This window comes from Medicago sativa, chromosome 3 (genome assembly GCF_051527215.1).
Source record: "Medicago sativa cultivar Bolivia chromosome 3, Bolivia_mono, whole genome shotgun sequence".
In the NCBI taxonomy this organism is placed as follows: Eukaryota; Viridiplantae; Streptophyta; class Magnoliopsida; order Fabales; family Fabaceae; genus Medicago; species Medicago sativa.
The window spans coordinates 94,485,529-94,512,014 of record NC_140751.1 but is presented as its reverse complement, the minus strand read 5'-3'; the positions used below and the strand labels follow the sequence as shown (position 1 = coordinate 94,512,014).

The 26,486-nt window shown below is 32.0% G+C and overlaps 3 protein-coding genes and 1 long non-coding RNA gene across 4 annotated transcripts; 1 reads left to right on the top strand and 3 right to left on the bottom strand.

Annotated features, from left to right (window-relative positions):
• Positions 1–1,718: 1,718 nt before the first annotated feature.
• On the bottom strand, positions 1,719–2,318 carry LOC146942212 (uncharacterized). The gene is made up of 2 exons (XR_015033549.1): positions 2,185–2,318; positions 1,719–2,073 (listed from the first exon to the last, which is right to left on the bottom strand). It is a non-coding gene; the product is annotated as an uncharacterized LOC146942212 (long non-coding RNA).
• A 12,685-nt stretch (positions 2,319–15,003) lies between these two features.
• Positions 15,004–16,638, bottom strand: LOC146942211 (RNA-binding protein 1-like). The gene is made up of 2 exons (XM_085756154.1): positions 16,310–16,638; positions 15,004–16,129 (listed from the first exon to the last, which is right to left on the bottom strand). Exons 1-2 carry the CDS (start codon positions 16,541–16,543, stop codon positions 15,248–15,250), a joined length of 1,116 nt encoding a protein of 371 aa, XP_085612280.1. The 5' UTR covers positions 16,544–16,638; the 3' UTR covers positions 15,004–15,247.
• Positions 16,639–17,595: 957 nt separating this feature from the next.
• Positions 17,596–20,023, top strand: LOC146942210 (uncharacterized). Its single transcript, XM_085756150.1, has one exon. It carries the CDS (start codon positions 17,756–17,758, stop codon positions 19,877–19,879), a length of 2,124 nt encoding a protein of 707 aa, XP_085612276.1. The 5' UTR covers positions 17,596–17,755; the 3' UTR covers positions 19,880–20,023.
• Positions 20,024–23,963: 3,940 nt separating this feature from the next.
• Positions 23,964–25,753, bottom strand: LOC146942209 (uncharacterized). The gene is made up of 3 exons (XM_085756149.1): positions 25,094–25,753; positions 24,936–24,982; positions 23,964–24,734 (listed from the first exon to the last, which is right to left on the bottom strand). The coding sequence occupies exons 1-3, from the start codon at positions 25,612–25,614 to the stop codon at positions 24,190–24,192; spliced, it is 1,113 nt and encodes a 370-aa protein (XP_085612275.1). The 5' UTR covers positions 25,615–25,753; the 3' UTR covers positions 23,964–24,189.
• Between the last annotated feature and the right edge of the window lie 733 nt (positions 25,754–26,486).

Here is a 26,486-nt window from a genome sequence, read left to right as displayed (position 1 = left end):
GTCCACAATGTCGAATGCAACAATAAGGACGCTTTCAGGTCGCTTTTCATGTTTGAAGTAGGACGCTTTCGCGTCCTAAGGACGCTTAAGCGTGCCGATAGTTTCAGATGGCGGTTTACACGTGGCAGCTTTCAATTGGCTCAGAGAAGATATTTTTGTAGGACGCTTTCGCGTCCTCCCTCGAATTCTGCCTATAACACAAGCTTACCTTCTCTCTTGTAAAAAAACGATCACTATTCCATTAGATATTTTATTTTTAGTTTCTCTCTTAGTTTTAGCTTAGCTTTTCATTGTAATTTCATAGAGAGAAATAGGGTAGATCATATAGAGTGAGAGTGATTTTGGAAGTTGGATTCTTATTCCTTTGTTGAGACATCACAAGGTGTAATGGTTCCTTCCTTTTCAATTTATCCTTGCAAGGCTTCCATGATGATGTGTAGCTAAATACCCTTTGTTGGGATGAGAGGTACTTGATACTTGTAAACATGTAATATTTTGATCTTGCAAGTTATGGTTCTAGCAATTTATATTCAATATTGTTGTTATTCATCTGTTAATGCTTTCAATGAGATTCAAGATACTTTGGTCACAAACTCTTGAATCTAGAGCTAGAGTAGCAATCTATCTTAGGTTATTTCATTCTTGACAAGTTTGTTAATCTTTGATAATCACCATAATCAAGAGTTTAATGCTTTCGGATACTTAATCAGGCTGGACACGGTCGATTAAGTTATCCGATCGACTTTGTTATCGTTTAAGGGATTTGGACACGAATGTTTAAACGATACCTTAGAGTTAATTATATCGCTTTGGACACGAAGGATAGTTTAGAATTGATTGTGATAATTTTGGTTATAAAGCTAGAAATCGTATGGATCATTAGGTTATGTGTGATGCTTGGTTAAGGAACTCTACTCCTAACAAGTTTCAAGCCTTATTAATCTCAACTTTTACTTTCTGCAATTTAGTTTAGCTAGTTACAATTCAAACAAACAAGCACTCTTAATACTTGGAATGATATTTGATGTTAAACTATCCTTGATATCACACTAATCCCTGTGGAGACGATACAAATACTTATCTTGTTTGATGCAAAACTACATACATCAGAGATCTCTTTATAATTTTCGGTCCCAAGAAAATCATAAATTAATAATTCATAGAAACTGAGAAAAAATATATTAAGGATACATTGAACACATTTGTTCCTCTTGTTTATATTTACTGTACTTCAAAAGTCATTATTGATTTCCAATGCATATGAATAAAGTAGTTACTAATTTACGTTAAATCTCAAGGTTCGCTGCAACGTAATTTTAAGAGGCATAGACTAATTTGCCTTTTTGTTTGGTATGTACAGTATAATTACTTAAAAACTCTTTAAATTAATAATTATTAATTTATCAATAAATTAATAACTCTCTAAATTAATAAATTTCTCTGGTCCTGACATTATTAATTTATAGAGTTTTAACTGTAAAATGATTTTATTTCAACTTAAATATTAAAGATATTCTAATTATAATTAAAATTATTTAGTAATGTACTTTAATTATAGGTCACGGTGATATATCGTAAAATAAGAGAGAAGAAGACAATTTAATTATAATTGCCTTTAGTGTCTTAATTCAGTTTAAAAAAAATCGGGAAAGAGAAATCATTATTCACAATGGTAGCACCAATGGTCATGGTCACCTATGAGATTTGAACCAAGTCTCTTGAGGTTTAAAAATCAAACTCTAACCAATAAGCTGATATCTCTGACGATAAATTTGTAATAATAAGGTCCGCGAAATTAGGAAATAAAATAAAATACAATCACATGGTGCCATCACAAAGATTAAATGGCAATTCGTGGAATATTCTAGCATAAGATATAATACTTAGATTTTTTACTAGTGTAAGAACTCATTCTTGTGTGCATGATATTTGTGTACTCTCTTAGATATGATACTCAGGCATTAGGTGGCATAAACATAACAATTTTGCACCGTTTGTTATGGCAAATATGCCTATAAAACTTCGACGAAACTTGTTTACAATCAACATCAGTGCTACACTCAGGAAGATTTGCTGCAACGAAAAAAAAGAGTGAAAGAAATCATGTTACTAAAAAGAGATATAAGATTGTGTACGAACTATACAGTAAACAAGGAAATTTGAAACAATGAAAATACAACTTACCGTTACCGCTAACCACCTTTACAATAAGAAACAGGGAAAGAAATAAAAGCATAGCATAAAAAAATTCCAGAGTTTTAGCCATATTTTGTTTATTCTCTTTGCATGTAACAGATGAAATAAGACTTGATCATTTTATAGTGTTTAAAGTTCATGTAATGCTAAAATATATTAGATTTTTTACACTTAAGTAGATTAGAGTGTCAAGTTTGTCCCTTTTGCACACATAGTAAGGGGAAATACTTGGGTGCCATCCATTAATGGCACCGTGCCATTACATCCTGACCATTGATGACACCCAAACATTGTGGATGTGTGTGTGTGTGTGGTGGAGATCTAATGGCATGGTGCCATTAATGGCACCAAGTGCCACCCGTAAGTAAGTGTCTCTTAAGTAGATTGATGGGTTGTGCCTTGTCCTTTTTGCACACTTGGGCATAATTTTTCATCATTCTAGTTTTACCCTAAAATTAATTTGCTTTTAGGAATGCTAGTATATTGTTGGTAAAAGATAACCATGGTTTTTTTTAAAGAAGATTAATATAGTTTGTTGCTATTTAAAAGTCACAAATATTTATGAATATATATAGTTTTAATTAAAATTAAATTTTCATAAAAAACTGCTTATAATTGACATGTGTTAGTGCAGTAAAAAAAACATATATTTTAAATCAATATTAAAAGTCACAAACACCCTTTAGTAGAAGTAATTCCAAATGCCATTGCTTTTTATAAAATCAATATTAATGTTTAAATAATAACATTTTAGTGATCACCATTCTTTTAAGGGAAATGCTAACCGGTGCCCCCGGGGCACTGGTTAATGATATGAAAAAGGAAATCATATAGTAGTTAACGCATTGAAATTGTATAATTAATTTATAATAAAGTCAAAAACAGTTTCCTTTTATGGTAATAATTTCTTTTTATGGTATGCTTAACGAGTGCCCCGTGTAACACCCTAATTCCCGACATTGTTCTTGTTTTAAATAATAAGTATAAATTAAGATAAAAAGGATGTTACACTTCGTCATTCGTCTGATATACCTTAAATAAAAATAAATAGTGCATCTTACTCAACAATAGAAAATACTTTTAAATAATACTTCATAATTCAAAAGCATCAAATCCTCCATCAGCATTTGCTTATTAGTAACATAAAAGTCATGGTTCTTAAACTTCATAAAATAAAGACATTCAACGTTTAACCCCAACCATAGTGTTACAGAATCAGAGCACGCATTTATTCGACTACTTAATGGTAAAGATAAATAGCTACGGAGGTATATTCCCGTTGCCACCTTCTAAGCGTCCCACAAAGCTAATTCTCCTCTTCCTGAATATCTGTACCCAAAGAGTACAGACACCAAAACACAAAAACAACAGCAAGGGGTGAGAAATCACATCATATTATACATTAGGATACATAAGAAAAATAAATTTTATTGTCACATCGTCATAGTTATATCATCATTTTATCATCAGTCCTCCCTACATAGTATTTACACCATTCTCTTCATAGAGCCATAAAAACACATACATCATAAAGCACTCAAATTTAACATTCACAACAATTCACATCATTAGCACATACCACATTGTTCCTATTTACGACTTATATGCAACATACTTCCTTCCTAGACCTACATGCATGCCGGTACCGGATCCTATCGTCATAATGATGCAAGTCAGAGGTATGTTACTGAACTTACATCCGTCATTCGTCATTATGCAATATGATATGATGCATGAAGACATACTCAAAACATCATTTAGAAGACCCATAAACTACATATCATCCTTACATCATAGTCATTCGTCATTTTTCGTCATACGTCATTCCACACCATTCGTCTTTAACATTAACAACTTTATTTTACATCATCACCTTACGTCATTAGTAACTCACCATTATTTAACGCCATACACTCGTCTACTCATGTCTAACTCATGATTTTTATCATACTCATATCATATTTAAAACTTATGCCTTTCATTAGTATACACTCGACCTCTACATCTAATTACTCATACAAAACACAATTATATTCTTCTCCTTCAATCATTAAGACTTTTATTATTCTGTTCCCACATAATGATTTCCGTCTATACCTTTAGCTTCTCACGTTCTTAAGATTCTATCCTCATGTATTAGTCCCTCATTATTGCCGTCTATACCCTATAATTCTATCTTCATATTCTTGGTTTGCATTAGTTCATGTTATTTCTAACTCATCTTATCTCTGCCTTTAGTCTTCTCTAATACTTTTGATGACCATCTTATTTTAAATACATTATGGCAAAAGAGATTTACTCCTATAACCCTTAATTAGATCCACCTCAATTAAGTTTATTGATTTGGGGCCTTACTATACATCTTAGGAACCTTTTGGAGGCATATAAATAGGTCAAAAATAGTCTAAGTCTGCAGTGCATCGTGGCACGTTGAGTTCCCATCGTGCCACGTTTGGACAGATCAAAAATGGGTTTCGTTTCTGGAAAAATCGTGGCACGTTGGGCTTCAATCGTGGCACGATTGGGACGATTCCAGAACTCAGAAAACAGCGTTTTTACCCTCGAATATGCTCCTAACTTGGCTATAAACCTTTGTTCTTGACCTCGTTTAATCCTAAATTGATAGGGAACATTACCTAGGGTTACCCTAACAACTACACACTAACTTTTCCATTATCTCATCGGGTCACCTACTCTTTCAAGATTAAAACTACAAATTATAAACCCTAAATTGATCTCGTAAATTCCATTCATCCAACAACATCATTACCATTGTTCATCACCTTAATTCCATCATAAATCGTATTACATTAATACATCATACTAAATAGATCATCATAAATTAAACAACCTAAAGTGGTAGGAATCTCCCCCTTACCTCGACTTCTTTGAAGAATCTGGTTTTGGCTTGACCTTGTTACGCTAGGGTTTTCTCTGCCTCCGCTCCTCTCTTCTATTTCCTTTTCACGTTCAGAAGATAATGAGAACTCTGATTGTTAATTCTCTATTTATACTTGGGCTACCTCCTACTATTATTCTGCCTATTTCTATTTCCTATTATTTTTACTCCTCCCTCCCCCACTTAATTATTTACTTCTATTCGACACCTCCCCCTTTTCCTATATAATTTTTATTTTATTTTATTTGTTTTCCTCCTCAACTTGATGATCCTCATAGTACGTCATTAACCATCATAATCTATTTTCTCATATTCAACATAAATTCTAAACATCATAACATCAATTTAATCTTAAACACAAGAATTTCTCCAACTAGCATAATTCAACAATTAAATATAAATTTTTAGAGTGTTACACCCTGGGGGCACTGATTAGCAGGACCCTTCTTTTAAATCTCAGCCATTCATTAACTTTCATTTAAATTCAACAGTCCCCGTTGATTTTGTTCCAAAAAAAAAAATGACGGTCTCCCACGGTGCTTGACCTATACATGTCTCGCACCGGAGACAACACCTATACTTTTGTGCTTTCTGCTAAATCCCGAACAAAACAACTACAACAATTTTGCCCAAGGTTGTTAGACTCACAAGTTTACATAGATTTGAAAAGGGTGTGCAAACTCGACTTGTAACTTGACTCGTATTAGAGTCTATGGAAAATTAAAATTTATTTAAAAAAATATGTAACTGACACATATATTTATAATAGAACACAAATTAACATAAAAATTAAAATTTCAAACTCCATAACAAACTTTTTAATGAAAAAAAAAAACTTGTATTGGAGCAAGCAAAGTAGAAAGGTAACTAGATAAGGTCATAGTTCCTTCCTAACGGACTACTATATATACAAAAAAAAATTATAAAACACATATGCTAATGGCTTCAAACATCCAAAACTCATGTGAAATCATGGTCATCATCAAGATCACCACCATCGTCACCATCATCTTCACCATAGCATCCTAACTATCATCATCAAACTCAATCTCAATCTCAGATAAAACACATTATTCATCATTAACCATAACCTAGCTTGGATTATTTTAATCTCCACTTAATTCAACGTTGCATCCACCACCACTTTTTACATCATCAATAGAAGCGTCAGTTTCCACAAAATTTCAATACACAACAAGAGAACGTTGTCAATGAAGGAAGAAGAAAATGTCGTCGGTGAAGGTGAGCATGACTTAAATTCTTCTATATAACTTTGGCGAGAGCGAAAGCTTTGCTTCTAAATTGAGAGTGAGATCGAAAAAGAAAAGAGGATTTTAGATTTTTTTTCTATCAAATATTGTTTACTTTGGGCTTTATTTTTTTCAATAAAAATTGTTTTAAAAAAAGCTCATAAACTCGTCATAGACTCGCGAATCTTTGCAAGTTTGTACGAGTCCACCACAAAAACGATTTTATGCGCGATTTCATTGATTTTCGCCTTTTAAACTCATAAACTCGTTTGAGTCTACTTGCAAATTTGACAACCACGATTTTGTCTTTCTTTTTTAAAGTCAACATTATTTGGTAAAAAAATAAATAAGAACATTATGCTTTGTGAAATTCACAGATTCTCTTTTTGTTGTGTATAGAAACACTCAAGAGCTTTACAAGAAAAAAACACTCATTGTTTATACTTTTAAAAAGAAAACATTCATTATTGATATTTTTCGAGTTCAAATACCCTCAATTACTTGAGAGTTCGTTTTAAAGTGGAAAAAAGAGGGAAAAAAAAATTAATGATTAAAATATTAAATGCATAAAAATAAAGAATTGTTAGTCGAGATCGATTGACAAATGATTTTGGAATTAGGCGAATTCCTCTAAAACGATCAAAGCTTAAGCTAGGTCAAGTCAAATACGGTGTATCATGTATCCCCAACTCACACATTACCCGTATATAAATAGACAATGACTGAGGAAAGATAAATTCTAGAGGTCAAGTTGTTTTTGTCAATAGGACTAGTGTTTTCCTATAACAAGACTTGTAAATTTTTTCAACACACGCACAATCACCAAAACAAGTTTTTTTTTTATGCATTTTATTCATTTATTATTATGCTTTAATTTACATTTTATGTATTTCTTAGTTCAGTAAATAAAAAAATATCTAAGCATTGTTAAAACTTTTGGAGTGGTAAGAAACTCATAACTAAGGGACAAAGTTACATTCTTCGTGTAATCGTTTGAAGGAAAAGAAATCAAATTGTGTAATGCTAAAAACAATCAACTTTTTTTAACACTTAAGTTGATCAAAGTGTTGTATTTGTATTTTTTTTTGGGTAGATAGACGAGATGGTAAAGTCATCAAAAATTCACACACACAAAGTAGAAGTACCGGAGTTCGAACTCCGGTCATGACGTCCGGTCGAACAATTTCGACATATTTACCAGTTGAGTTAGGACTTATGAGACTATTTGTATCTTTAATATATATCAATATGTTGTGTTTACCCTTTTAGGATACTTAGTAAAGGGGTCGTATAAAAAGCTTGCTAGCCATTATAATTCATATTGTATATTAGTATAGGGGTCGTGTAAAAAGCTTGCTAGCCGTTATAATTCATATTGCATATATTAGTAAAGGGGTCGTATAAAAAGCTTGCTATCCCTTTTACCTATATTTACTATTTGTCATTAAGGGATGCCTAACTTTAACTAGTATTTTACTAGGTCAAATACCACATGTGATCCTTTAAGTTAGATCATTATAACAAGTTAGTTTTTTCTAAGTTTTTTTTTGTTACAAATTGATCATTTAAGTCATAAAAATATGCACCATTATCATATTTCTATCAAACTTAGTTAAAAAGTGTTTATGTAGACGTTTAATGTTAAGTTGGTATATTCAAATTCACCGCTCTCAAAACTAGGGTTCATAGGTGTGTTATTTAATTTTGATTTGAAACAAAATTGAATGATTGCCTGATTTATAATATTATTGATGAAATACATATCTATAAAATTACACTTGAATTCAAAAACAAGAAAAAAAATGTGCAAGGCTAATCATATTTTATGTCATAAGCACTTTTGGACCTACCATCTCAATGTTAAGTGGTCCGTAAACACTTTTTTATGTAGTTAGCTGAGAAAATTGTGACAATGTAAATATTTTATGATTTAAAAGATCAATTGATAACAAAAAATATATAAAGGGCCAACTAGTAATAAATAAAACTTAAAGGACTAGCTTGTTATAAACTTCTAACTTTAAGGACCGCTAGGGGAATTCTATTTACTATTTATCGAAAACAAAATAAGTATCAGAGTACCTTTAACGTGAATGGATCCACTCATGTGATATATTAGGGTCATTTAAATTTTTAACGTTTATTTAAAGGAGGAAGAAAGACTGTTTAGAAAAATGTGTTTTAATGATGTAGAGCATGAGATACTCTATAAGAAAACGTGAGAGAGAAAAATTTAGAAATATGTCAACTTTTCGTTTTAGTCCCTCTAAAAAATTTAATCAACTTTTAGCCCCTAAAAGTTTTTCATCTTCACTTTTGGTTCCTCTTTTAAATTTAACTCATATGTAGAATTCATATTTTTAAATAAAATTTTGCAGAAAAATGTATAATATTATAAGAATCTTTCTTAAAAAATTAGAATATTTTAACAAAACATGAATTAAATATGAATTTTTATATTTTTAGAGGTTAAAAAATTCATATTTAATATTTTGTTTTGTTAAAAATTTCTAATTTTTTTGGGAGAGATATTTACAATATTCTACATATTTCTGCACAATTTCGTCAAAAAATACAAAAATTAACTTAAAAATATGAATTAAAAGTATTGATAGAAAAAATTTTATGGACTAAAGGTTGAAAGAAACTTTTAGATGAATTAAAACGAAAAGTTGATATATTTTTTTTTTGACAAAAAACAGTTGATATATTTACAGAGAAAAAAAAATTACATTTAACTCTAAATTTTAATACTTGCTAATTTAATATGATCATCGTAAGAATAATGGACGGAAAAGCGGAACTCCAACAACTTAACAGAGAAATAGTTAAATTCTAGCTAAATAGGATTCACCATTCAATGTTTGGGACGTCTCTAATAATTACCTTATGTTGCTAAATTATGTAAATGGTAATAAAGGCATTGTTAAGAAATTCATAAAATAAATTACTGTCTAAAAAATATAAGTTTAATAGATGTAAATGTATGAACGTCATGATCTACTAATAACAATATATAAAAATTGAAGTACATCAAAATTTCATAACCGTCCTTATTAAAACTCATGATCTACTCAATTTTATGTGCAGAATAGTCATTTTGCAAAATTTAATTTGTTTCTTTTTTAAAAAATTAATTACGGATAACTATCGTCACAAGTGTAACCAATTCCACGGATAACTATGAAACTAATTTATTTGTTTTTTTTAAAATTAATTACGTATAATGATTATATCTACTAACATCTATCTATTAATCTTCTACTAACAATATATAAAAATCGAAGTACAGCAAAATTCCGCAATTGTCCTTATTAAAACTCATGATCTCCTTAATTTTATGTGCATAATGGTCGTTTTGCAAAATTTAATTTATTTGTTTTTAAAAAAAATCTACTAACAATATATAAAAATCGAAGTACTGCAAAATTCCACAATTGTCCTTATTAAAACTCATAATCTCCTTAATTTTATGTGCATAATGGTCGTTTTGCAAAATTTAATTTATTTGTTTTTTTTAAAAAATAATAACAGATAATGTTCATCACAAGTGTAATCAATTTCCCTTGATAACTATGAAACTAATTTATTTACTTTTTAAAAAATTACTCTACTAACAATATATAAAAATTGAAGTACAACAAAATTTCATAATCTTCCTTATTAAAACTCATGATCTATTTAATTTCATGTGCATAATGGTTATTTTGCAAAATTTAATTTATTACTTTTTTAAAAAATTGATTAGAGATAATGCTCATCACAACTATAACCAATTTTCAAGGATAACTATGAAACTAATTTATTTGTTTTTTAAAAATTAATTGCGGATCATGGTCATATCTACTAACAATATATAAAAAATTGTTATAATGTTCATCACAAGATATAAACATATGGTGCAAACATTGAACAATGTTTTGCATATAAAATAAAAATTTAACTGATAGAAATATTGCATTAACGGTTATAAAATCTACAACGGGAGCATTGGAAACATTGAACGGTGTTTTGCATATAAAATAAAAATTTATTTAATAGAAACATTGCATTAATGGTTATATTTTGAAAATAGCTTTGAGTTTTCAAAATATCATCATATCGACTTTCACATACTGGTACTTTAAAATTTTCTTATGCATATATGATATAGAAGCATATAAAATCCTCAACGAGTGCGGTTTAAATATTTAAAAAAATTATTTAATAGACACACTACATTAATGTTGATATAAGTACATAAAATTTTATAATATCAACTTTCTCAAATATGTTTATAAAAATTTGTTTATTCATATATAAGTACATAAAATATACAACGGGTGCGGTGCAAACAATGACCAATGTTTTGCATATAAAATAAAAAGTTGTTTAATAGAAACACTACATTAATTTTGATTTTAAAAATTAATTTTGATTTTAAAAATAGTCATGAGTTTTTTCAATTTTATCATATCGATTTTCTCATATATGTATATAAAAATTTGTTTATGCAGATACAAGTAAATTAAATCTGCAACGGGTGCGGTGCAAACATCGATTAGTCTTTTGCATTTAAAAGAAAAATTTATTTAAGAGAAACACTACATTAATTTTGATTTTGAAAATAGTCATGAGTTTTTAAAGTTTTATCATATCAACTTTCTCATATATCTACATGAAAAGTTGTTTTCGCATACATAGAAAAATAAAATCCACAATTGGTGTGACTCAACTATTTAGTAATTTTTTTATATATATAAGAGAATAATAGTTTATAGAAACATTACTTCAATACTCCTAATTTTCCTTTAATATCTATAAATATTATACAATATTTTTTTGAGGAAAAAATATTATACAATAAATATTGTACAATATTAACAATCTAATTATTATTCATATAATTATCGCAATGTTACGTGACCCGTGCGAATGCACGGGTCTTTTACTAATTTTTTATATAAAATAAAAGTTACCGTGTTTTACTACTTAAGCAAAAATGTTAAGACATTTTGTTAGGTCATAACACTAAAATACTTAATTTTATTCTATTTTATATTTATGTTACTCTCATAGGCACATACCTAATTTCTAAATTATAGTATTTAAGAAAACTTTATACCTTTCTTTCAAAAAAAAAAAAAAAAACTTTATACCGCCAACCCAACACCTTTTAAAAATTTATTTAACAAGTCCCACTAATAATTATATCTTATCACAATTTTCATATACAATTAATCTTAAAATGTTGTATGATCTGGGGAAAAGATTACTTGAGCTACTGGTCTTGACAAGATTTATTTGTCCTAAATAATTGAAGCTAAGTTTTTTTTTTTTTTAAGGAATAATTGAAGCTAAGTTACTTCGTGGGAATGGTCATAGTATTTTCCATATGTAAAAGAAAACGGAAGATAACATTTTTATATTGAATTTCAAATAAAAACATTCTAGTTGAGGTTTTATTCAAATTTGTCTATATTTAATAGTACTACTCCTTCAAAAAAATAATATTACGATGATATATTAAAATCATGGTGATTCATTGTGATTTTGACATAATTGCTATGATGTTAATCACATTTCTTTTGCAATGTAGTATTAAACAAAATCATTAATAAAATAATAAGTGCTACTACCTCCGTCCCAATTTAATTGACACAATTTTGTTTTTCACACATATTAAGAAAAATGTATAAATAAAGGGGAAAGTGGAATATATTGTATTGAGAATGATAAAAGTAGTATTATTTAGTGTCATATTGTATTGGGAATGATAAAAGTTGTATTGAAAATTGAAATGAGTCAGTTATTTTGGGACACTTTTTTTAGAAAATGGGTCAGTTATTCCGGAACAGATGGAGTATATTTTATGGCTTCCTATTTTTTAATCGGCCCTAGCATTACCCATATTTTTTTTAAACAATGCATCCAAATAAGCGCTTGAAAATGATTATGGCATTCATTGATGGTATAATTTTTGCAGTATCTTATTTACTGGCATGTGTTAATGCAAATAGCCGCATAATTCCGCAATCACGGTTGCTGTAGTTAACAGTACATCTTATCTAATCTAACCCATCAAATCGAAAATTTATCACGACCCAACCCAACCCAACTGTGGAATGGAAAAGGTCAAACGCCAACTAGATTTGTTGGGTTTGTGACAAAATATACAGAATCTTTAGAGAAATCAGTGAAAATGAATGAATGAAAAAACAATATTGTGATGAAGAGAGTTTTGATTCTAACTAGGTTGATTTGACACAAACAATCTTTCCCGACGGCTACAAACAGAAATCACCAGCCTATGCATACTAACGCGTCATTTCAATCCTTTTCTTTTTCTACACTCCCGTTCAAACAGTCATATGAAAAATTTATGATATATACTTCTGAAAAATTATAAAATTTACTAGAGTATATTAAAATGATCTTGCATACACATATTTTGCATGTTTGTTTTACGCATTGTAATTGACGAGCCTATTTAGAAAATTAACCTGAGGTGTTGACTTGGAATAACCGATTGCTTATTAGATATTGACTTTAACAAATATATAAGGAGAAATGATATTTGTACAACCATTTTTAACAATTTTCTCTCTCATACTCACATTATGTTATCATTCTATTTTTTTCTTCTCTCTATTGTTTTTAACCAATAAAAAGAAAGAGAAAAGTAGTTGTCACAAAAGTTGTCTCAAATGGTTGTTCAGATAACATTACTCATATGTATAAATAAGGAGAAAACTGTGTATTGTTCTTCCACTTCCATTGTGTCAAACGTTGTCATTATCCTTGTTTAAAGTTTAAGGTGTTAAAATTACAAACACATGATTGAATACTACTTTCTTTTGGTAGTTTATCCCCTTCAAATTTCTTTTTTATCAATCAATTTAGTAATAAGAAAGAAACGTTGAACAACGTTTTTATAATTTAATATATTCATAGACCATAGTTACAAAATATTACACATTTATCAACCAAATTGATGAAATGATATGTGCACATAAAATTTCTATTCCTTTTAAAATATCACCATTGTGATGGGTTATATACACACCTACTCTTGATATGAGATTCAACTGTAATAATGTTTGATATATTCCTTTGATGATACTACCCAATTTATTTGGAACAATAAGTTAAATTTTCAGAACAAAAACAAATCTTTACAATTTTTAGAAAGAAAAATGCAAACAAGTGTTTCCTACAAAACTAGTTAAGGTAATGAATATAGTATAAAATATCTTAAAACTGTATCCCAAAATTCTTTTTATAGGTTGTGTAGTCAACTATTAAAAGTGCGAAAAATACTATTTTTCATTTTTTTTTTCTTTAACTTGTACCCATGAATTAGTGTCCCAGGACCTTTTTGAAAACTAAGAGATTCGGTACTAGAAATGAACATTTTAGAAGTTACATTTTTAGAAATTTCCGAAAAACAAATTAGATTATGAAAGTTTCGTTACAAATTACATTCCAAAAACTTCCATTTTCAAATTTTTTTTTACACAATTTTTTAGGCTGAAACGTTGCTATTTAAATTTGATTGATTACAACTGTATTTTATATTTTTTTTTTGTTTTGGGAGGTATGAGGTACAGGTGAGGGGGTGACAAGAAAATTTCTACATTAAAATCTACCACCCCAAGCAATCCTGCCTAGGCGCAGCCCTGAGATTTGAATTCTACATTAAAATCTACCACCCCAAGCAATCCTGCCTAGGCGCAGCCCTGAGATTTGAATCTTGCGATAAGGAACCCTCAAATTTTGCTAATCAAATTTTGCTTTTTTGGTCTTCCAAAGTGGTTTGTTTCGTAACTCTTGAACGAATTTTTTGTGTTTATATGCCTTTATGAAGAAATCTACCAAACATTTTTATAGACTTAAAGAGGAAATAAGGTGGCCGAAAGAGCAGTCATCGAAAGCCTCTCCATACATCAAACACTTCTTCAACTGAGGCAGAGGCCAGAAAACAATTTGGTTTTGTTCTCTCTTTGGTTGACTAATTACCTGCGGAGGCCCAACTGAAGCCGGACTACAAATTTACAGAATGTTAAAAAAGTGAAATATAGAATGCACTAATCCTTTTTAAACTTACATTTGTACAACATCCAAATTTGAATGGTGTAATGTACACGGGAACATCAAATAGAAATGCTAGCAACAAACGCTGCAGTTTAACATATGTTACATTCATTGACTAAATAACCTATGGCCTATGCGTGCTCTGTGCTTAGAGAAACTTAATGAAATCTACAGTTTAATAACAAAAGTTTTGGAAAAAGTTACAAAAAAGTTAATACCGTACTATAAGATGTAATCAATCACAATTAACACCACACTTAAGCTGAAATCTACTGAAGAACAACAGAAAAAAAAACAACTATTGAAATCTATGCATTTTCATGATGCATATTTGAATCTATGAAATGAAACAAATATTCCCTGTCTCACATTAAGTGTCAATTTGAAATATTTGTTTGTGTAAATTTTAGAATACTAGTGAAGGATTAATTACCTGTTACCACTAATTTCCATATTTATTATATCTTAGATCATCTAACTGGTCCACTAACCACCATCTCAATCAGGTTAATACCAAAGAGCTAAAAAAGCCACAGTTTTTGGTAGTAGAAGGAGAATAAAATGACAAGTAGCATGAATAAAATATAGCAAGAAGCATGAATAAAATGATTTGCATGAAAATATTTTTACAGATGCCTGAATCCTCTACTGATAATCTCCATAGCAAACAAGACAAGTAGCTAAACTACATATTTATGACACATAGAAAGGCCCAATGACAAGCTATTACACCATGTAGGAAAGAATATACTGACCTTTCATAGACCAGATGCAGCAGTCAGCATGTATATACCTACATAAATTAAGGCTCAACAACTTTTACCGTATGTCAACTGGAGATTTCACCATTGCTTCCTTTAAAACTTGAAGCGCCAACAATCTGCTTTACACCATGAGGCGATGGCATATTGAATGGAACAAATCCATTGACAATATGAGGCTGGTCAAATTTATAATTTGTTGCAGACCCAAGAATGGAATTGTACCCCCAATTTCCGGCACCACTACCTACTATTCCAACACTACCACCTACATATACAACACTTGACATAACATTAGCGTAAGGCACCTGATGATAAGCCTGAGGACCAGTTACCATTTGCCCACCATACCATAAGTTCCTATAAACATCTGATGGAGCTGCATATCCATTCCCCCCATACCCATACCCACCCGTAGGGTACCAACAACCATAGGGATTTGATCCGTATCCATATACTCCATCACTAGTAGGCAAAGGTAAAGGAGCCATGGCAGGAAACATGTTCCCTGGACTAGAATGGTGAAAACTTTCAGCTGCCGCTCCTCTATCACTCTTATATCTTATTTTACTAAAACCCTCAGAATCAACATTCCCCTCCCTCGGAACTGCCCTCTTAACCTCCACCTGCCTACCATTCAAGTCATGAAAACTTGTCATCATAACACTTTGGACCGAGTCTTCAGAATCAAAAGTAATAAACCCAAACCCCCTCGGCCTATGAGTTACACTATCCTGCATCACCACGACATCAGTTATTCGACCAAACCTCTCAAAGTACCTCTTAAACTCTTCCACAGACATATTAGCAGGTAAACCACCAACAAAAATCTTCTTAGTCCTAATATGTTCATTCCCACATTCGTAACCACTATAGCTATTCGCCCCTCTATTCTGTAATTGATTTTGTTGTAGCTGTTCACTTCTCGGAATTGCTTTCCTAACTTCTACCTATATACAGCAACCATGAAACCAATCAAACAAACACAATTTACAACTATTTTATTTACTCAAAAATCATAAAAGAGTAACATTTAAACTCAAAAGTTAACAAATTTCATAATTTTAAAGTGAAAACAAAAAATTAAGGTAAAAAATGAAACAAAGAAATGAAGAAGAAAAAAACCGAACCTTTCGTCCAAGAATAAGATGGGTATCTTGAAGGGCATTGTGAGCAGAAGAGATATCAGAGAAAGTAACGAAACCGAAACCTCTAGGGATTCGGGTGGTGCGGTCAAAAGAGATTGTTGAATGCAAAACGTCACCGTATTTGGTAAAATGGTGTTTGAGAGTGTCTTCAGTAGTTTCGCGAGAAATGCCACCGACGAAGAGCTTGGCTTTATCAGAATCCATTTTGAAATTCATGGCACTGTAGATAAACCCTAAATCCCCAAATCAATTGAAAACCCTTACTCTGTTCCTAAAGCTTCATACTTTACTGTTCTCTCTTAAATCAAACTAACTACCTCGTAATTCGTAACTGGTCATAAAATCCCTTGTTTGTTTGCCCGTTTTCTGGTTTTTTTTAAGGCCCAACCAAGCCCATTTTCAATTTATCTCCTTTCTAAAATAGAAATTTTCTTTTCCCACCCACATTATTTCTCGCACACTCTGTAAAACATCCATCTTGTTCGTTTGAATTATATAAGCCATCAAATTATAATTGATAAAAAAAATTAGTTAAATAATTGAGTGAATCAATGTTTTGATTAAATTATAATATTTATGCACAATTTTTTAATTCAAACACATTATAAAGTGTATTATCAATTAATTAATGTTTATTTTTTTTTAAAATAATTCTAATATTTTAAAAGTCAGTATTAAATGATGGAACAGGAGAAGCTGCGCCACAGGTACCGAGTATACAGATTTGAATAATCTTCAAGTTTCTTCTCCTTAATTATGTTCAGCTTGTCAATAATGTTATTATTGTTTATTTGATGTTATTTTTTACATAAAAGGGTAAAATTGGAATAAAAAGTTATAATTCATTCCTTTCCGTTGACTTCCCAAACAATGGAATGGGAAATTAGTTCCATTCCATCATAAAATATCCAAACAATGGAATGTTATCTTTATTCCGTTCCGTTAAATTTAAGCTATCCAAACAGAGCCTTAAGGTAAAACTACTCATGTGATCCTTTAATTAAGTCGTGGTTCTCAACATAATAACACCTTGCTAAAACAAACAAGAGGAATCCTCTTTGACTTGTTACGAGTAGTGAGTGCTAATTGGGGTTAGTTGAGGCAAATAATAATAACTATAAAATAAAATAAAACAGAAACAAAAAATGAAACTTGATTAGCAAGTCATGATGGAATAGAAAATGAAACTTGCTGCATCTTTATCTCTTGTCAGTTTTGAGACTCTCTTTGCCTATTTATCTCCGCAACGAAACAAACTCTTTCAGTATTCTTAATGACTAAGATTTGCAAGTACTTGGTGCCCACGCCACGCATATATATCGTTCAATAAATAAATACCATCAAAATCAACGTCAATTCTCACATCAAAGCCTTCTCCTTTAACCCTAACAATCCAAATCTCCTCATTTTAATTTTCTCATCACAACTATGGCCACCGCCACCACACTCGTTGGCCCACCCGAGATATACACCACCGTCACCGCCACCACTAACAAAACTTCCATCGATCAAATGATAACAAATTTCAACACCCTTCAAACAAACCAAAACCCACCAATGACACTAACAGAAAATATGTCACCAACATTTCTCTCTACAGGCAACCCATGTCTCGACTTCTTCTTCCATGTTGTCCCCGACACTCCCCCCGAAACTCTCCTCCGGAGACTTCAACTAGCATGGTCCTATAACCCACTCACCACCCTTAAACTTGTCTGTAACCTCCGCGGCATCCGTGGTACCGGCAAGTCCGATCGTGAAGGCTTCTATGCCGCTGCTCTTTGGTTTCACCATCACCACCCCAAAACCCTGGCTTCTAATGTCCCTTCCCTTGCTGAATTTGGTTACTTCAAAGATCTCCCAGAAATCCTTTACCGTCTTCTGCAAGGTACCAACATACGCAAGATTCAGAAACAAGAATGGAATCAAAAGAAATTAGCAGCCTATAGAAAAAAAAATCGCAAATCAAAATCAAAATCAAAATCAAAAACCCGTTTTGGTGTAAGAAAATTCTATCAAGAACAATGGGAGTTTAAACCCCCTTTGGTTCAAGTTAAACCCCCTTTGGTTAAGAAAATCCAAAACCCCTTTTCGGTACTTCACGATTATACTGATGAAGACTCTTTGATGAGTGAAGAGATTGCGGTGAGGGATGAGGCGAGGGCTGCGGCGAGGGCTAAGAGGGATGAGAAAAGAAAAGCTTCTCTTTTGAAGAAAGAGAAGATGATTGCATTAGATTATGAGAAGAAAGAGAAGAGGATTGCACTTGCTTATGAGAAGCTTCCGAAGAAAGAGAAGAAGATTGTATTGGCTAAGAAGCTTGTTGAACGGTATAATCGTGACCCTCATTTTAAGTTTCTTCATGATTGTATCTCTGATCATTTTGCTGATTGTTTAAAGAAAGATATTGAGTTTTTGAAATGTGGGTCGTCCACAAAAATTAGTCTTGCTGCAAAATGGTGTCCTTCGGTCGACTCTTCATTTGATAGGGCGACATTGTTGTGTGAGAGTATCGCGAAGAGGATTTTTCCTAGGGAGGAGTATGAAGGTGTGGAGGAGGCGCATTATGCTTATAGGGTTCGTGATCGTTTGAGGAAGGATGTGTTGGTGCCGTTGAGGAAGGTTTTGGAGTTGCCTGAGGTGTTTATTGGGGCTAATCGATGGAAATTGATCCCTTACAACAGGGTTGCGTCTGTGGCCATGGAGTTTTATAAAGAGAAGTTTTTGAAGCATGATAAAAAGAGGTTTGAGAAGTATTTGGAGGATGTGAAAGCGGGGAAGACTACGATCGCTGCTGGTGCTTTGCTTCCTCATGACATTATTCGGTCTTTGGGGGGTGGAGATGGTGGAGAGGTGGCGGAGTTACAGTGGACGAGAATGGTGGATGATTTGCTCAAGAAAGGGAAGATGAGGAATTGTCTTGCTGTGTGTGATGTCTCTGGGAGTATGACTGGGATCCCTATGGACGTGTGTGTGGCATTGGGATTGTTGGTGTCTGAATTGTGTGAGGAACCTTGGAAAGGGAAGGTGATTACTTTCAGTGCTGAGCCTCAGCTTCATGTGATTCAGGGGGATGATCTGAAGTCCAAGACAGAGTTTGTGAGGAAGATGGATTGGGGGATGAACACTGATTTCCAGAAGGTATTTGATCGCATATTGGATGTCGCTGTAAATGGGAATCTCAAGGAGGATCAGATGATTAAGAGGATATTTGTATTCAGTGACATGGAGTTTGATCAAGCATCTGCAAACTCTTGGGAAACTGATTACCAAGCAATCACTAGGAAGTATAGAGAGAAAGGGTATGGTTCCGCTGTGCCTCAAATAGTTTTTTGGAATCTGAGAGACTCGATGGCGACCCCAGTGCCGGCCACTCAGAAAGCAGTGGCGCTGGTAAGTGGATTTTCTAAGAATCTGCTGAAATTGTTCTTGGACAATGAAGGTGATATAAGCCATCTGCTGACAGACAATGAAGGTGATATAAGCCCTCTAGGAGCTATGGAAGCTGCAATTGCTGGCCCCGAGTATCAGAAACTAGTTGTGCTGGATTGATTTCCTTATGTAATCAGTAGTATTTTATTTAGTGCAACAACTTTAGCAATGTCGTTAATCAATATTCTGGTAACTTTGTATCTTTTGGAGTAAATGTGAGCAAAAAACTTTATAATGAATGAAAATGGTCCAAACTTACAGACAGTTGCTTATACACGGTTCCAATTTTTTTCTAATTATAAAATTACATTTGCGTTATATTGTCCATTTTACCAACCTGTGTATTAACAGGGGATAAGAATAACCAGTACCCTTTAAAAGAAGTAAACAAGAGTTTGAAGCAAAGTTCAAGAAAATTTCTAACGCTTATGATGTTCTTGTTGACCCCAAGAAGCGTCAAATCTATGACCTCAATGGTCAATATCCCCTTAACATGAAGGAAGATGTCGCTTAATTAAGTTATTTGACCCTATGGCACATCTAATACCATTTGTGCTGCATATTACAGTAATCAAATGAAACCGTGACACTAATTTTGAATCGTGCAAAAGAAAGTATTGTGTTTTGTTGCATAATTAACTTCAGATGTTTACCTGGTAGTTGTTGCTATGCTACAGATGGCAACTATATTCTGTTGTTTTGGTTGTTTTCTATTTCAATCATAAACTTATTTTGGCTTGATCATTGCATACTTGGGCAAGGAGCATGCATATAAATTTATCTGTATCTGTACCCACATGTTCTATATTGTTTTGTGGATTTTTGCCCTCCGGATGTTAATGTCAGTAAGCTAATAAGAGAAGGCCCTCCGGATGTTAATGTCAGTAAGCTAATAAGAGAAGAATAGTTTTTGGTTCTATGCTGCAAAATTTTATATTGCTTTTATATTGCTGCAAAATACAACAGCCGATGCGGCGGTGATTGCAGTTTTGAACCGCAATTTAGAAATATTGTGTGACATATGCTCGAGTGATTTGTTTGATTTTCAAGCTTATTTACGGTTGAACTCAGCAAAATTGAAAGGAAATTATATCAACACAAAATTAGGACTACAATATGTCCTATACAGTTTTCCCTCATCCTTTTCAATGCGTGGAAACATAAGTTGGTTTAACAAGGAGCCATTTGTTTTTTCTAAGTTGGTTTTGACAGGAAGTTGAAGTGTATAGGAGAAATCTTGAAGAGAGACATTAAACCTTGTTGGAAAAGGGCACAAAAATTACTCTTCCTGGGAAAGGAAACCAACATCTAGGAGCTGCTCTATCTGATCTAGTTTTTGTGGTGAATGAGAGACCCCCTGCTTTGTTCAAGAGGGATGAAAATTATTTGGTAATCATCCAAAAGACATTAATTCTTGAAGCACTTGGTGGAAAGACTCTTAACATGATAGCCTTGGATTGAAGAGATATCACAATCCAAGTGACTGATATTGTTAAACCAGGCTATGAGTTGGTGGTCCCTGATGAAGGTATATCAGTTACAAGTTACAAAGGATTTTGAGTGGTGATGATAAGTGATAACTAAACCAATGTTTTTAACTCTTCATTAACCCTCTTCGATCGACATGAACTCTAAATAACTTAATATGCAATTCCACTATTTGTATATGAAGTTTGTACATCATATATATTAGAGCTAGCACAGTTGCGTTCTTATTCTTATCTACAACAGAATGATATTTAGTTTTGGAAACAAGTGTTAATTTTATATACCTTTTATTTGGCACAATAGTTTGAGAATTGTTTTTCTCTTTTTTCTTAGAAGACAGAACACAACTATGTTAGTTTTATATTGCAAGTTGTTGAAGATTTTGATTATTATAGAATTGAAGAATCCAATTATATCGATCATAATTCATGGATATCCTTCTATGTACCAACTTATCACATTTTGAGCTTGTAGGCTGTTCCCTTGTAATCATAGGAAAATGTGCTGCTGAGACTATGTTTCTGTTACAGTGATGATGATCATACACATACACTTAGTTTCTACATTTTTCAATCATCCTTTGCAGTTCCTCCTTTCTTACCCCCGCCAAGTTATCAACCACTTTTCCTTTCTTAGCCGGTGTGAAAGTTGGCACATCGAGACATTTTCTGGCTTCTGTTGCCATTTATGTTGTGAAACAAACCAGTTCTCAAGTACTGGAAATCATGTCAGTAAAAATGAATAACATTTATAATATGTAAAAATTCTTTTTCTGGTTCTGAAGAATTTGGAACGGATTTTACATGCATGGTAATTTTAAAGTTCTGAAGAATCAGATAAATGAACTTGTAATTGTCTTGTTCACAAATGAAATGAGTTAAAGGTAAAAATTCTCTTTCTGGTTCTGAAGAATTTGGAACGGATTTTACATGCATGGTAATTTTAAATTTGAAACTAATAAAGCAAATGTTAGGTACCATGATGAGATAAGAAACTTTATCCCAATTTATGGTATTATAGTTTTAGTAAGGGCTGGCTATATTCAGCTTTGTAACGAAATGTTAAGTTGTGGCCAACATACATTCATGCTTTACTAAATGCTTAACTCTATCCTACTTTTTGGTTATTATTTTAACAAAAAAAAGGGTTTTTCATGTATACTAGATTAATTATACCAATCAAATTAATTGATTTTTTGTCAAATTGTGAAGTAATCATATATTAATATATTAATTTGTAGTCTTAGCTTAGTACCTCTAAATTTCACTTACTCAACAACTACTAACAAATAATACATTAGTCTTAACTTGTTTAGTGTCACTCTTTATTAACTAACTTAATCTGATTGAAAGTTGATGCAAAATTGCATGTTTTGGAAGAGAGGGGAAGAATTTTTTTTTCACTTCTAAATTAAAGAAGGGAAATGCTAACCGGTGCCCCGGGGCACTGGTTAAGGATACTAAAAAGGTAAATTATACACTATTTATTACATTGAAAATTGTGTAATTGATTCATAAAATGTCACAATAACTTCCTTTTATGGTAATAATTCCCTTTTTTGGTATGCTTAACCAGTGCCCCGGGGCACCGGTTAGCATGACCCATTAAAGAAACAATAATGCTATGTGAAGCGAAATAATTCACAGCGAATGAATTCACAATACAATTGGCATGTTTTAATGGATTTGGCTTCCGTATTTTCCTCCCATCCTCCATGTATTCCGCCAGGCACTGATTTTTTATTGGGTAACCGTGTAATCGTGATGCTCTCGTGAGATTTCCTCTTGCGAGATATAACAATGCTCTTAAAGAAATCATAAAGTTGATTAAAAGAGTGATCGACAGTTAATGCACTCTAAGACGCAAGTTAACATTTCTATGTTTAATATTTTAACATTTCTATATTTAAAGCTCTTAAACAGTAACATTTCCCTCTAATATATAATGTACTCTATCTAACGATGCAAGTTAGCATTTTTCTTTTTTAAAATATAGTGTGAGTAGACAGTGGTAGTCACACATCCCTTTTATTCTTTAATGGAAAGATTAATGGGTGAATGGAAGCGGCGGCGATAGTGGTTGAAGACACCATCATTTTGTCCTCCTCACAAACAAAAGCAATTCCAATTTGAAAGTATAATATTAATACTGTAAGTGAATAGTGATACCGATGGATTGTGTATGTGTGGGTACCGCCGTACCGCGCACGTAACTTTCACTTTAAATGCTTGGAACATTATAGCCCTCTTGGTCTTGGCTATGGGGTTTTTTTAGTAGTTCAAATGTCCATTTCATGTATGCATGTTTCATGTATGTCTTTTAATAACCGATTCAAACATTCCTTCCTAAAACAAAGACGATTCATCGGATGAATTACTATTTTCATAACTTAAACATTACATTATTCTTTTTTTATTTTATATAATTCATCGTAGAACTCTTAAGATTATCATCTCTTTAAGAGTTGATATCCACATTTCACGACTTTACTCACACATCAATTTTCGGTAGAGTACCTTAATAAAACACACTGAGCTTTTTCGCGGCCAAACATTCAATGAATACACTAATTCTTAGAAGAAGTTAAACTCATATGGAGAATCTAATCGAGAAAACTAAATGTGAGATGTTTTTGACCTTCAATCAAATACTTTTATTTAATCGATGTGTCATTCATTATTTCAATTATTTACAATTACACGCTACTAGGTAGAAATTTTAAATCAAGAGAGTTAAATTTCGTCCTTATAATCAATAATTAACATCACCTTTCCAAAAAAAAAGAAAAAAAAGATTCATCAAAGTCTACTATATTCCATTTTGAAAATGAATGTTTGAAATTTTCAATTTTCAATTCGAATAAGGAGGTAGAGAGAGCAAGCAAGCCATCATTTAAGAAGGAATGGCTTATGGACATGAGATATTACTTACAACAACAGAAATTAATTTTGTTGTGTGGTTGGTGATAAAATTTCAATCATATCTGCTACTACTACATCCCTGATCACACATTCCAAAATTGCATCAGCAATCTCAATACTAATATCTTTCACCTCAGTCTTAAATTCACTCCATTCATTAATTGAATCCAAGTAATCCAAATTCAGCAAGTTACTTAGATTTCTCTCATAATTTCCACCTCTTTGACTACTCCATTCTTTTGTCCTCTCCCATAACATCTTCCCCAACTTTTCAGGTCCCATGAATTGCTTACAATCTTTTTCTGGAAGATTTTTTGTGAGTTCTCTCACACAATCAAATAACAACCTCTTTGTCTTGTGCAACACCCTTTTAGATTTCATCACATGAGAAACATCATGCCCAAGAATCTTTTGCAGTTCCTTAGTATAGTTATGATCTTTCTTTGATGTTTGAATAAGTGAACTAAATAGAGCAGCTGATAAAAGAGATTCCTCCGTGAATTTCTTCGGCACAACCACACCGCAAACACAAACATCCTTGTTCAATGTTTCATGTGTCACACAGACTGATACATAATCAAAAGGAGTAGTAATTGATTAACGTGACACTCGACCATTTTACAACTATCTCTTATGAGATTTTAAGATCGTCTCTTGAGGTTATAAAGTCAAATTCTAACCAACTATTTAATTTAATAAATGCAGAAACAAACAACTATTCTTAGATTATGAAAATGTAACAGAAGAATTAAACTAACGTAATTTACCTTCTATACATCTCTTCTGGTGCTTTCCATTGGTTGTATCTTGCTGGCTTAATTTGTTCATAATATAATGGTAACAAAATGAATAACATGTTATTTTTTAGCTATGATCAAATTTAAAAATTACGTAAACCAGAATTTGAGTTCATTTCATATCATACCTTTGGATTCTCATGTTGCACACATCAGAAGCTTGGCAAGTGTCTGAAGAAAACAGAGGATTATAATGTTTATGCGACGAAAACGAGGCTCTATCTTCATCATCATCATCATCATCAATATCTGAGCATGAATTGAACAAGGTGGAGCTGCTAGCAGTTGAGAAACGATCTGTTTCAATAGGTGTTTGATCAACTTCGTTAGCTTCGTCTTCGTGAGTGATAGTTACAGCAACGTTGGCATGTTGGTTTGTAATGTTGGAGTCCTTGGTTGTTGCAAACTTCTTCTTCTTCTTATCATGTATAGCTGTTAGTAAAACTTTAAAAAATGGAAAGTGAGGTTTTCTGTTTTTGTTGAAGAAGCATGAACTTGCAGGTTTTTCCAAACTTTTAGATGAACATGGGCTCCACTTTTTTGAGCAACTTGACCTTTCTAACAAGTAAACTTCTAGGATGAAAGGTTCTTGTTTGTCTTTTAGAAAATCTGCAAGTTTTTTCTCTGGTTTAAGTGTTGGTGAGGCCATAGAATTAGGTTGGAATTGAAAATTTGAGAAAGTTTAAAAGGAAAATGAATGAATCGGAATATAAAGATGCGTCAGTTAAATGTGGGCGTGATAAGGTGCAGAGAAATAAATTTGGATATCTGACAGATTGGGACACTGCAAACAATAACATTAACAGTCAGGGATATAAGGTTGCCTAGCCATGTGTCGAGGAATTATAATTTGAGAAATGATATTTGTATAACTATTTCATAATTTTTGAACAATTTTCTCTCTTGTACCATCATTATGTTCTTATTATCTCTTTTATTTTGTCTGACTTTGTTGTTTTTTACTAATAAGAAAAAAGAAAGTTGTCATAAAAGTTATCATCAAATAGTTGTACAAACATCATTAATCTTATAATTTGATTTGGTCTTTATTTTTTGCATGGGTTAATTTAACTACCTAGGCCGTCGTTAACTTTCGATAGAAGGAGCTCGTCAAACCTCTCCCCGATAACATCGTTAGTTTATGAGAGGGTTTTGGAGATCATTGCATTAGACCTCTAAATGGAGTTGAACATCACACTTTAACAAAAAAAATCTTAAACGTTAACTATACGAATTTTATCATTTATATGTTTCTCAAACATCCACTTTTTCATCTAATGTAAAATTCTTACTCACACTTGACATACCAACAAACTTGATGTTGATGATGAGATCAATTTCTAAAACATTGATATTTAAATAATTACAAGGGAATGTGTGATGATTATTCCACAACATAATTAGAGCACTCAATGTTTTTAATTATTGATTATGGATTGATATTGATAGGATGACATAAAAATATTACGCACCTTTTTAGCACGTAGCAATAGTGTGTGAATAAAATAATTTAAAAGGATA

Bases quoted from the DNA above. Each gene is read 5' to 3' on its own strand.
- LOC146942211 (XM_085756154.1), bottom strand. From the start codon at position 16,543: ATGAATTTCAAAATGGATTCTGATAAAGCCAAGCTCTTCGTCGGTGGC. The intron at 16,130-16,309 runs GTTCGGTTTTTT...TGCTGTATATAG, and splicing joins ATCTTATTCTTGGACGAAAG to GTAGAAGTTAGGAAAGCAAT.
- LOC146942210 (XM_085756150.1), top strand. From the start codon at position 17,756: ATGGCCACCGCCACCACACTCGTTGGCCCACCCGAGATATACACCACC.
- LOC146942209 (XM_085756149.1), bottom strand. From the start codon at position 25,614: ATGGCCTCACCAACACTTAAACCAGAGAAAAAACTTGCAGATTTTCTA. The intron at 24,983-25,093 runs GTATGATATGAA...GAACAAATTAAG, and splicing joins TGCAACATGAGAATCCAAAG to CCAGCAAGATACAACCAATG. The intron at 24,735-24,935 runs GTAAATTACGTT...ATTATGTATCAG, and splicing joins CCAGAAGAGATGTATAGAAG to TCTGTGTGACACATGAAACA.